This window comes from Anneissia japonica, unplaced genomic scaffold (assembly GCF_011630105.1).
Source record: "Anneissia japonica isolate Jap-2015-1 unplaced genomic scaffold, ASM1163010v1 scaffold5856_len118379_cov109, whole genome shotgun sequence".
NCBI classification, from domain to species: Eukaryota; Metazoa; Echinodermata; class Crinoidea; order Comatulida; family Comatulidae; genus Anneissia; species Anneissia japonica.
Genome location: NW_022750495.1, coordinates 40,510 through 53,643, shown reverse-complemented (window position 1 = coordinate 53,643; position 13,134 = coordinate 40,510). Strand labels below are relative to the sequence as shown.

The window sequence follows — 13,134 nt, the reverse complement described above, 5'->3', positions numbered from 1 at the left end:
ACGATAATTCCAGCTTCTGTACGCATTTTTATGCTCGCGCGAGATGAAAAATTCGAAAAATTACGAAATGCTCAAAATGACCTAAAACATGCTCTAATTTAGTCAAAAGGTGATTTTGAGCATTTTAAAATTTTGACGCACGCATACGCACATACTTTACTGTGGATGCACGGACGGTAATGGTGCAGGAAGTTGACACTTGATGTGAAGTATACTTGTGTCAAGTTTCATTGAAAAATACCTGTTAGTAAAGAAGTTATGGTCAATGATAGAATTTCACAAAATGGCGCGTAGATGGCGTCACATAACTGTGACGTCATCCACAAAGTCAGGTGCACAACTTCAGATGTAGATCTATATGCTACGTTAGCAGCAAGGATCAAGCATGTGCCGTTTTTGAGAAAATCAACCCACAAAAAAGGTGGGAAAGAATAAAAAAAATAAATAAATAAAGAAAAATCCGAACGAAAACAAAGGTGATACGCTCGGAAGCGTATCACCAATAAAGGCAAAGGTAAAAAGAAAAGTTTGAATATAAACCATAGCATATAAATTCATTATGTTCTCAATCATTTTTACTTCTTTTTATTATTATGCACTTATGAAAAAAAAATCTAAAAGAAGTAATTACATATATGTTATTTTTAGGAAATTAATGTCATTAACAAAGCCTGGTAAAAATAGCAATATCAGAGAAACATGCAAAATTGCCAAAAGTATTAGGGCATTCTGAATGTTAATATAAATTCAATATACCTGACATCATAGTGCTATGTAGCTTGGATGAGCACATTTAGCAAAGAAAGAAAATCAGTAATAACTGACTGATTTTCAAACATCTATTTCAATTAAAGTAATCATAATTCTGCAAAATACTTGGCAACTCGCCATCTCTTATAAAAACATAACACCACTCTCCTACCAGTTTTCTCTATTGACTTTTCACATAAAACTAGATTTTTACTAATAAGCTGTTCGACATGGATTATTACAATAAACTACAGTATACTGTAAGTTGACAACTATTCATTTAATGGTATTTTGTAGATTTTGTACTAAAAAGAAAAATTCCTAACTGACATAAACTTCCAATTATCATTGTGTTTGGGCAACACACTTTATTTGTCTTATTCAAATTACTCGATACTTGATACACAGAGAAATGAAAAGTCATTCATAAAATCATGTTGAGACACTTACACTGAACGTCCAATTGTTTAATTTGTGATGTATCAGTACCAGCAATGTTACTTGCTTCACATTTGTAGTTTCCTCCATTGCTCCTAGCCACATTGTCTATATTGTATGCTAGATTTTTTGTTGTTTCCGTCTTGATCAGAGCCTCATCTTTATAGAGATTGATTGTTGGATCAGGTTCGGCATTTACTGAACACACACACATTACAGATTCACCTTCAGCAACAGGATTAGGAGTAACGTCTAACATTATTGAATCTAAAACTGCAATACAAAAATATATTAATATAATTTGTATCATTCAACTATCCACTGGAATAAATTAGACATGAACTATCCTTTCACTTCACTCACCTGAATTTTAAATTAAATTAAATAAATTTTAAAAAAAATTCATAAATTCATAAATTAATTAAATGAAATAAATTAAATTAAATTAAATTAAATTAAGAATTGTAAAGCGCCTAGAGGGATCTGTGATCTGTTAGGCGCTATATAAATACGGTATTATTATTATTATTATTTTTTCAGTACCAGAGAAATACTTAAAAATTTTAATTTAACATAAATTTTTTTTTTCTGTAGTAAAAAAAAAGAGAAGTAAAATCAATAACTCAATCAGCAGCTGTTTAAGGTCATGTGAAAATCGCGCCTCTTATCATTCAAAATCCAGTTGGTGTAATTGAATCGTGAAATATGAAAAATTATGGTAATACAGGAAGATTGGTATTATTTTTTCCTCATTTATCTATTTTTCAACTTGGAGAATTGGCAGATCACTGAAAAGAGTCAGCATAGCAACGCGGGACGGGGTTTATGTTAATCCATCTTTGGGTATTTGCTTTTTCTATTGACTTATTTATGTTTTTGGGTGGCAGGTTTTTAATTCTCTTATAGGGCCTTAAATTTTGAATTTCAAAATGGCTGCTGCCAAAAAATTAGTTTTTAACCAAAAAATTGCAAATAGATCAATCGTTATTCATTTATATATCATACAATAGTCATCTTATTTTATCTAATATTTAAATAAAGGGATCAGTGATGTATTAGGAAGAAAATAAGAGCACAAGAAAACCCCCTTCGCCCCTTAATTCCCCCTGCCCCATTACCCCGTCCCAGGCCACGCCCCTCCAAAAACTTTTTTGAAAATTAAAAAACGGAGATAAAAAAGGAAAGGTACAGTATATTCAAATTTAGGCTTAAGACTGTGATTGCCATTTCTGGCCATCTAGTTGCTATAGCCATAACATTTTGTTCCTCATTTTCCACAATGTTGGACAGGGGCAGACTTAGGGAGGGGAACATTCCCCTGTTTGGCCACTGTCATCTTTTATTTTTTTTAACAGTAAAAATACGAAATGGAATACAATTACTGAACATCAATCATGCCACTATCAAACACATATCTGTATAATAATAATAATAATAATCATTTAGGCCTATATGAAATTGTTTCCCCCTCATTTAAAAAAGTTTGGATCCTTCATCTGTAGGATGGTGCCATGAAAACATTGTTGATACACAAATTCATTCATCCAAATCACTTCCTACGAGATTTACACTCTGCAGATAAACACTTGCAGTCTCACAAAAGTGATGCTGCGGCATTCTAATTAAAAAACTCAGACCTATAGCCAACAATTTTTATCAGAAATTCGTCAAACATGGTCACAATTATACACTGAAGAAGTTAAGAAACAAAGTTTAAACTTCCTATAGTACTTACATTGAAGATATGTGTATACATTTCACATTTAATATGAAGTGTCCACGGGGCAGGGGTTTAGCCAGAACAATGATATAGGCCATCCAAAATGGAAGCCAGTAGGCGTGGGCACTGAGCCGAAGGGCGGGCCACGCACATCTTTGGGAATCCCCACCGAATATTGGTACAAAAACAACATACATTCAATCAATAAATGTGGTTTTTTATTAAACGTAAGTAAAAACTGTGAGGCATTCCACTATGTTTTAGGATTACAGGGTATACTTGAAAATGATAATGTCGTCTGTAATGTAAGTAATAAATTAGGTTTAATATTCTCTAGTACTAACATTATTGACAGCTCCCGAAACTGGTCTATCCTATTGTTTAAAGAAGCGTTCGCTATACGTAGACTACACCCTTTGCTTAACAATGGGCTCAGAGCTTCAAAAGAGCTTTCTTTGTTTTTGTAGGTATCTTTGATCATTAGAGTAAGAATGCTTTGATCTTTTGTTTAAATCACTGCTATGTCACCTACTAGAGGTAATGTTTTGATTGGTTAAACACTTTTGGTACTAGTGCATATAAGCTTGATAATATAGATAATTTTTTCATTCCTGATGATGACATAATTAATGTCGCAAGTTGTTACAATAAATTCAACAACTTCTGAACCAATGAGTGTCAGTATTGGAGTTCCTCAAGGTTCAATACTTGGACCATTGCTTTTTATCGTATATGTAAATTCGCTTCCAAATTGTGAAATACTACCTTCCATCGCACTCTCCATATTTTGAAATAAATTCATTTGGATCCAAATATAATTTGTATGAAATTTTTCATTTGTGTTGATCCAGCAAAATAAAAATCAATAGTACTCACACTACGTTTCGCGAACGATCCGTTCGCTTTTTCAAGTAGACTGGTGATGTTATTTCCAGTCTGGTCTGACGTCACCTCGGTGTTGTTGAGGTCAAAGTGCATCGCTGCGTATTTGGATCCAAATGAATTTATTTCAAAATATTCGTTTGAAATATGGTCAGAATTGCGTCAAATTAATACGCCAACAGGAGAAATTACTGAGGAAGGTTTCGCGCCAAAGAAACTACCGAGTATTTTCGCTGCATTGCAAACGACTGAACATCACTCCCCCTAGCCTGCGGTTACGAGTTCCAATTAACACAAACCAAGGGTTAAACATCATTAAGAAAGCAGAAAGACAATTATTACAAGAAAGGATAAGATTAACAACGAATAACATTAAACAACTAGGTACTGAAGAGGAAATTCTAAGTAAGAAAATCGGAGAAACGATTACCGACAGAGGGGATAATAACATTATACGGAATTTCATAAACAACAGTAAGGAAGCTGAGTATGTGAAGGTTCGTGATAGACAAAAACGTAAGCTAGACTGGCGGAAAAACAAAAGTAAAAATCTAGAAAAGGAATTACATCAAGAATTAGATCTGAATGGAACACAATTTAAGGAGAAATGGGTGGTTAATTTATCTGACAGGACAATCTCTAAACAAGAACATGAGCTATTACAACGAGGCCTTAATTTTGCGGTAAGCAGAGACACCAAACCCGTGGATGAGTTGATCATAGCCACCGAGGCAGCATGTAAGCTAGCGCCTGAAAACAAACGGGACCTTATTAGAGGTAAAATTACCAGTATTATTAAATCCTCAAAGATACCACCTAACAACACAATATCTGAAGAAAGAAAAGCCCTTAATTAAAAAAGGATAAAAACATTCTAATTCTACCTGCAGATAAAGGAAGGGCAACAGTTCATCTAAACACAGTAGATTATAAAGAAAAAGTGAAAACGATGTTGGCAGATAACAGTACTTATGAATGTCTCACACACAATCCAACTCAGAAATACAAGAGAAACTTAGTTACACTCATAAACAAATGGAAAAATGATAAGAGAATTTCAGAGAAACTCAAACACCTCTTATTTCCAACGGCAGAAATTACACCTAGACTTTACTGCCTACCAAAAATACACAAAGAGAACTGGCCCTTACGACCCATCGTAGACAATATTAACACAATTTACTACCAGGCTTCCAGATTATTAGCAGACATACTTAGCCCTTTGATTGGTCTCACAGAACATCATGCGGAGAACTCAAAACAATTAACAAAAGAACTAAGAGATATACATGTACGGCCCACCGAGACAATAGTTTCGTTTGATGTCATTTCATTATTCACCAAGACACCTACAGGCCCAGCAATAAAAGAAGTGGAAAAATGTTTGTTACAAGACACTCAACTAAAATTAAGAACAGGCTTGCATACAGAGGACATTATTGAACTCTTAAAACAGGTATTAAATGCGACAACATAACAACAACATAAATTGGGACATAAAAATATTACAGAAAGAAAGCTCATGGTTTGAACGAAATCTTTATGGATCAGAAAAACAACAGATACTATGAACAGAGATGGAGGAGGACATATTCTATCACATATCTATGATGATATCATATTGAACCACAACACTAAGAGGGGGAGGGGTGCTCGTCGACGACGCAGCGATGCACTTTGACCTCAACAACAGACTGGAAATAACATCACCAGTCTACTTGAAAAAGCGAACGGATCGTTCGCGAAACGTAGTGTGAGTACTATTGTTATTTATTTTGCTGGATCAACACAAATGAAAAATTTCATACACTCTCAATATGTTGGCAAATGCACTAGTTATCCCTTTATTGGATTATTGTTGTTGTGTATGGTCTAATTGTAAAGTTGAATTTTCAGACTCTCTTCAAGTTTTAATAAATAGAATAGGTAGAATATTATTATCAGTTGATATCAAGACTCCTGTTAATAATATTTTAAATTCCCTTGGATGGGGCAGACTCAATAATAAATGGAATGAACAAATTCTTATAATGTTATTTAAGTGTCTAAAAGGAAATGCTCCATCATATTTGTCAAGCAAATTTATTTATACTGAAGAAAGCCATAATCAATGTACACGAAGTCAAAGTAATAATAATTTAGTAGTACCTAAATGGAATACTTCACAAGGTAAAAGAACATTTAATTACAGATCAACCAAATTATGGAATTCTCTACCTAATAATATATTTAGGTATATGTAAATATATTCTCTACCTAAGATACAGTATGACAATTTCCACATTCAAACAAATTATTTTAAACTTTATTTAATTATTAAATTTTACCTTAAAATTAAGACTACATTGAAATTTTTGATTATATTACTTTCTCTAAATTCACTCCTGCTTTTACATTTTAGTGCATGCATATCTATTGCAGATTTTGTAATTAATTCTGTAATTCCAAATGTAAAATTTAAAGATAAACTCTTATATTACATTTATTAAGTTACTTTTATTGATTGTATATTTTACTTTTGTTCTGTTCTTAAATTCTACAATGAAAATTTCTTGTTTTACATTCATTAGTTATGTTTGAAAATTGTTGTTACTTTTGTGTGTCAAACTGAACCACTTTGGAAACTAGTACATTGTATTGAAAGTGTATTTCAGAATAAAGAAAGAATAAATAAAAATAAAGAACCATTAAAACAAAGGCATTACAAGTGCATTTGCAAACATTTTAGTTGTGCTGAAGTTAGGAACTGCTTGACTTGGCGAATTACGCCAATTCTTTTAGAAACTTTAGAAGAAATGTTTTTGATATGTGTAGCCCATGTTAAAGTGCAATACTTACTGTACACACAAAGATATTTAAAACAATTTACTTTCTCAATGTTACTATTGCCATGGATAAGAGAAATATTAGAAAATTTAGGAGGCATGTGGGGTGTTCAAAATATCATATATTTAGTTTTTTTTTTATATTTAAAGTTAATTTATTGTTGAGCCACTAACCAACATAAAGGTTGCTTGAATGTTATTTTGAAGTTCAGTGGGATTAAAAAAGCTACAGAGAATTGTTGTGTTATCTGTGTACATTACGCATTTACCTTCAATTACATCAGGCAGGGAGATATTGAAAAGTAAAAGCCCCCGTATTGAACCTTGGGGTATTCAAATATCAATGTCCATAGCATCTGAGCGTGTAGAGTTGATTTGGACTATTTGTGATCTACTAGATAAATAGAATTTAAACCAATTTAAAGACATGGTATCAAGACCAATTTGGTGCAACTTGTTAATGAGTAACTGGTGATTCACTGTGTCAAAAGCTTTTTTCATGTCAACAAATATAGCAGCAGTCACTCTACCTTCATTAATATTATCTAAAATATAATCAGAAACATCAATTGAAAGTGTTGTTGCAGTAGAACGGTTTTTACAAAAACCAGAGTGAGCATTGTTTAAAATGTTATTAGTCGTAAGATAATAATACAACTGTTCATGAACAGCTCTTTCAATGATTTTACCAATTAACAGCAATACAAAATAGGTCGATAATTATTTGTGTCAGCCCAATCCCCTCTTCGAAAATGGGTGTAACCTTTGCCTGTTTCCACTCCAAAGGGAATGTAGAGGTAATAAAAGATAGATTAAAAATATGCAAGTGAATCACATATTATTGGGGCATTCACCTGATGAAGACCACTGCATTTTCGAAAGCTTGTGGAAAATTAAATTTGTTAGTCTGAAAAGTGCTGACTGTCTTTCAATTACTGATATTATTGGGACAGCGAGCTTTAACAAATTATAAATTTCATCTAATATATATAGGTTCAATTAGGTACAGGAAAAATGTTACTATTGGACTTAGGCATACAGTCTGTTATTAATATTGTTAGTAAAAGAGAAGGGTGATTATCACAAAACTGTGTTGCTAAGAGTTACCAACAGATGTAAAATACTTATTTAATTCATTTGCTGTTTCTCAGTGATCTCAGTCTTTAGCAAGTCTTAGAAAATCACTTCTTATCCACTTTGGAAGGCTACCCCTTTACACTTTTCTTTTTAAGAGGTTGGTAAATAATTGCCGTGGTCAGGGAAAATTGCGTCACCATTTTGAGGGCTGTGGAAGTGATTTATTTTTAAATGTAAGGCAAATTATTTTTCATACCACTCGACATAAGTTTAGGTGCACAATCACATGCCTTAAATGACAAGGTCTGTATGTTCCCAAACCAAAGAATAATTAAAAAAAAAGAAGTATCTCATGGAGCTATCGCAAGGAACAAATTAAGCCCTAATGACATGTACAGCCTTCAAATGATTTAAGCATTTTCAAGAACCACATATATATTAATAATTAATGAAACTAAAGTATATTAGTATCAACACTCCATTTAAATCTTTATTTATTAGTATTCTTACTTTGTTTTATTAATATTAATATTTTCCCTTTCTTTTTGTATACTGAATCTACAAAAAGAAAGGGAAAATATTAATATTAATACAGTATTAATATTTTCCCTTTCTTTTTGTAGATTCAGTATACTTCGTGGAGTGGATTTTCCCTGTTCCCACAATTTATTTTGCCATTGTTTGGAACAGGTTATTTTCATTTTACTTAATTGTAGAATTTTGCTTTCATAGTTATATATTTTGCAATCTTTTAAGGTATTTTAATTATGTCCTGTGTGTAACTTTTGTTTTTGTAATGATAATGTACCATATGTGTAATTTATGTAATTTTAAGGTTTCTCACAGCCATGATGAAAAACAGCATGTACAGGTATTTCTTGATTTGTGCTTCGTGAATACCAAAAACAATAGGCTCTGTCTTCTTATTACCATCCTGCATTCTGCCAAGTTTAAAACCAATCAGACTTACCAAAATTTAGTTATCATAGTATTAACTCCTTTGGGAGGCTAATAAAATAGTCTGATACAAACAACTCCTAGCAGCCTAATATCAAGACAAACAATCCATTGTGCACCCCACCTTACAATGGTATAGCCCACTGTCAGGTGGATATATGAAATATGCAAGAGAGTCGACATAGCAACATGGTTAAACCATGGAAGTATAATTGAGAAGGAGATCACTCGAAAAAGCTACACGCATGTAGAGCTATGCAAATGAACGTGAAGAACGTTTGCGCGATGCCTTTTAAGTCTAATGTGTTCCCCGCCACCAAATGCTCAGCAGGCTTTAGATTACCAAAAAATTGAACACAGCGAAATGGAGAGCACCTTCTTTTCTCAATGAGCACTACTTACAGTCAATCACTATGGCTGCGCCATCGTTTCCATCTTGAAGCTAATATATTGATCTTTCAAGAAATACCAAACATAACAATATTTTCTAAAAAATAGAGTTTCAAATTTAATGAAACATTTCAATGCTTTATCGCACAACTGCTGTGCTGGAGCGTAGAAACGCATGTCGTTGCCATGTTGTTGCTAACGAAAAAAATGTGAATTATAGGGTAATATGCCCGTGCGCGATCTAAAGGCGGGGAACACATCGGTTTGTCGCGTCAAAGGAATCTGTTGCCGAGTGATCTCCTTCTCAATAATATCTCCACGTTTAAACCCATCTCTGGGTATTTGTTTTATCATACTTGTATCTTTAGTGTTATTTACATTTTTTTTTAGTTTTTCTGTGATCCTGCAGGTTATTTCAAATGCCTTATGTTGGTATATCACATCGATCTCTGCTTTACACCAGTACATTGATAATTAGAGTTCTTGTATAAATGTGAATCCACATCATTCAATTCACTGAAATTTATTATTATATAGGCAGTGTATTCAAATTTATAAATGAGTATTCAAAATAATTAGAACTTACAAATTGGATCATTTTTATGACTTCCATAATACATTACATATTGATTCAAGGTTATGAACAATGATATATAGCGTATTGAATGAGTTTAAACCAATGATGGGCTAAAGTTGTAGGCTACTCACATACAACACTTATTGTGACTGCACCAGATACTGGTGAAGGTGGATCATTTAGAACGTTAACCTCACATTGATATATGCCATCATCAGTTCGCATCGTGTTATCAATAACAAGAGTAAGTTGAGAGCCATCGCCTTCAACACTAAATCTATCAGCATAATCCACATGCACATGACTAGGTACTTCCTGATACTCCACTATTGTCACAGGTGAGCCGTTGACAACCTCTCGCCATCTAATAGTTGGATCATTAGTATTTGTAGGATTACTTTTTTGAACGGTACAAACTAATCGTGTTTCTTGGCCTTCAACAGCATGCCCATCAATAGATACTCTGACAGTTACAGCAGAACAAACATTTAAAACACTGAAAATATAAAAAAACATCAATGATTTCTTTTTATCACACTGAAATCATCACCATTATTATGTAGGGATTCCAGTCAACTTGCCCCTAGAAAACTTACCACTTGCAATCTCTCCTCCACCCACCCCCCCCCCCCCCCAAAAAAAACACCCCAAAAAAAACAAACTCATAACAAACTATCCCCCTGAAAAACTTTCCCCCTAATAATTAGCCTAATATTTTCAAATTTTATTTTATTTTTATTCTTTGTTTTATTACTAATGTATGTTTCTTGTCACTGTACCACTTTGAAAATCAGTACTATAGTACTAAAAGTGCCTACAGTATAAAGAAAGATTAAATTAAATTAAACAAATTTCCTCCTACTCTTCTACTCTAAAACATTTGTTTACCTTTTGAACACTTTTTGTCTTTCATAACAATTATACAGCAACTACCGTAGATACATAATTACAGGTTGAAGACTACTTAATACATTTTGCCGATGCAACATTCTTTTACCTTTATTACTGATACATGGCTATCTTTTTTTGGTTTATATGTAGGGAAAGACTGAATGACTTTTTTCAAATGTTCATGTTTCCATGAGCGAGCAATTGAGCATTAGAAAAATGCCACCTAAACCTAATTTTTGTGTCAAAGTCGCACCAGGAATGAAAATAAAAATGAATGATGTTTATTGAATTATAATGGGTCTAAAAATAATATTATTATTGCTGGTTTAATGATGGAAATGTGTATTTTGGATTATTTTTATTGATTTTTATTAATTTTTTTTACTTATATTATTCTAATGCTGGTATTTGTTTACCCGATTGCTTGGAGAGCCACATAGTAATTTATTTTACTGTTTGGCAGTCCCACCGCCTCTTGGGGAAAACATGAGACTACCTTTTATCAAGTTTATAGTCTATTTGTATTATATTTATAAACAAGGCGGTATGTCAGCTAAGCCTAGCGTTAGACCAGTGAATTAATCCCCATCAGAAGTGCCTGGACCCCTGCCCATATATCTGATACCATTTGATTCGTTATTTACTATATATGTATACACATAAATATATACAAATAAAAAATACACACACACAAGGTACACATCCTCCACTAAAACTTCTATGAATGGAATGACCAGATACAATTTAACACAGACTCCTGTAGACCAAACCCAATACCTTTTCAGTTTTAGTCGTACAGAAAATTTATCCAAAAAACATTACTAAGTAATTTAGATTTTTACCAGAAAATATTGACCAAGATATGAAAATTGTACTTACGAACAATTATATTTTTTAAACCTATCTATGTTTATTCATTTATTTTCTTATTTTACATTTCTTTTCCTTTTGTATAATTATATTCTTTTGTTAGTTCTTAAAATTATTTACTAAATCTATATAAATTCCATTGTTACTTGGTATATATTAAGGGTCTCTAATGATCAGATGGATGGAATAATCTCACAGGATATTGTTCAAATCAAATTTATGGTAAATTTTAAGGTACTAATCAAGTTATTATACAAATTATTGCAAATAATATATACCTGAATATAAGTGTAGCCGGAATTAAGATTAACATCTTGTGTGCCCGCCTGTAAAAAACAATGACTGAGTTAAAAAACATGACAAGAAAAAGAGAGATAAAAATGACTACTGGCATTACAAGGGTCCCAATTGGAAGAAGTAATTTCGGGTTGATCTGAGATAGCGGGTCGAAGCGTAAGTAGGGGTGGGGGCAGGGATTTAACTTCACAGATGGAGGGTCTACACCATCTCAGCCCCACCATGTGAAGTGGAATCAAGAAAATTTATGATTATGGCACCTCTAGATGGTTGGAAATTCCACACTTAAGACTTAAATTTGAATAAAATTTTCTTCTTTTTCTACCCACTTAATAATTTAAAAATATTTATAAAGGCCTGGCCGGCTCACCCCCCCCCCCAGAACTGGTGTATTGGCAGCGTTTAGGGGAAATGGTATAAAAATGGGATGATGTTGATACTGCAATATCTAGAGCGGTTATGACTTGAATTAACAAGTGGGCACCCATTTTTATAGGCTATAGTCCGGTCAAAAATATCCTTAACCATGATATAAGTTCATACCTTAACGAAATTCAAATCAAAGGTCCTTTATATACAGTATTGGAAAGATCATATATTGGTGTCGCGTCATACAAAAAGTAGGATTTAAGGGAAAAAAGCAACCAGTTTTTAGCCGCTTATCACCGTCAATTGTTTACTTTCGAGAAGTGACGTCATGGCGCTGGAGTAACGATATGCCAGCTGTGTCTCTACAAAATTTATTGTCAAAATGATACGTTCGCTAAAAGGTAACAGTAACACAATGCATTTTGATACGTAACATTATGATTATTTAAATATAACGCTATATATTTTTAATCGTACAAATCTAAGAAACGAGAGCATCAATGATGCAATAGCTCACTTGACAATAGCTGGCAATGTTTAAGTGCTGTCGGTGGGTGGAGGTTGTGTGGCGTGTTGTTATGTGTATTGAGCATAAAGAAAAACATTTAAAGTTAGAGTTAGTTGTATGCATCATCATAGACCTTTTTTGTTATGTTCACTTAACCATGGCCGGCGGAAGCGGGGGGGCCGGGGGCCCCCCACTTTGGCGAAAAATATATAATGTCTGGAGATTTTTGTATGATCGGAAATGCAAAAAAAGAAGGGAAGGAGGAGAAGGATGGGAAAGAGAATGTTTATCCTGTACCCGACCGAGTTACATTTTCTCGAAATTCACATTGGCGGATCTGGGGGAGGGTTAATGGGTCCTGACCCCTCCCTTGGGCAACAAAAAAGGGGAAAAAGAAAAGAATTCTAAACCTACCTTTTCAGAACCTGTGAACTGATTTTTTTTATAATTTTTTTTTGTTGCTATTAGAAAATTAGAATTTTGAAGAACATAAAATTTATTAATACACACTTCAAGTGTCGGGAAAGCTCAATTCCCGCCATCTAGGAATCAAACTTTTTCCGGGAGAGAACCCCCGGACCAC

The 13,134-nt window shown here is 33.3% G+C and overlaps 1 protein-coding gene across 6 annotated transcripts in view; it reads right to left on the bottom strand.

Moving 5' to 3' along the window:
* LOC117121412 (hemicentin-1-like) overlaps window positions 1–11,779 on the bottom strand; it is a 58,176-nt gene extending 46,397 nt beyond the window's left edge. For all 6 annotated transcript variants that reach the window (XM_033266612.1, XM_033266617.1, XM_033266613.1 and 3 more), the window contains exons 1-3: window positions 11,656–11,779; window positions 9,748–10,112; window positions 1,201–1,461 (exon numbers count right to left, since the gene is read on the bottom strand). In XM_033266612.1, the coding sequence (XP_033122503.1) occupies window positions 1,201–1,461; window positions 9,748–10,112; window positions 11,656–11,771 (742 nt within the window). In that variant the 5' untranslated portion in view covers window positions 11,772–11,779. The remainder of the gene's footprint in view (window positions 1–1,200; window positions 1,462–9,747; window positions 10,113–11,655) is intronic.
* Window positions 11,780–13,134: the final 1,355 nt, after the last annotated feature.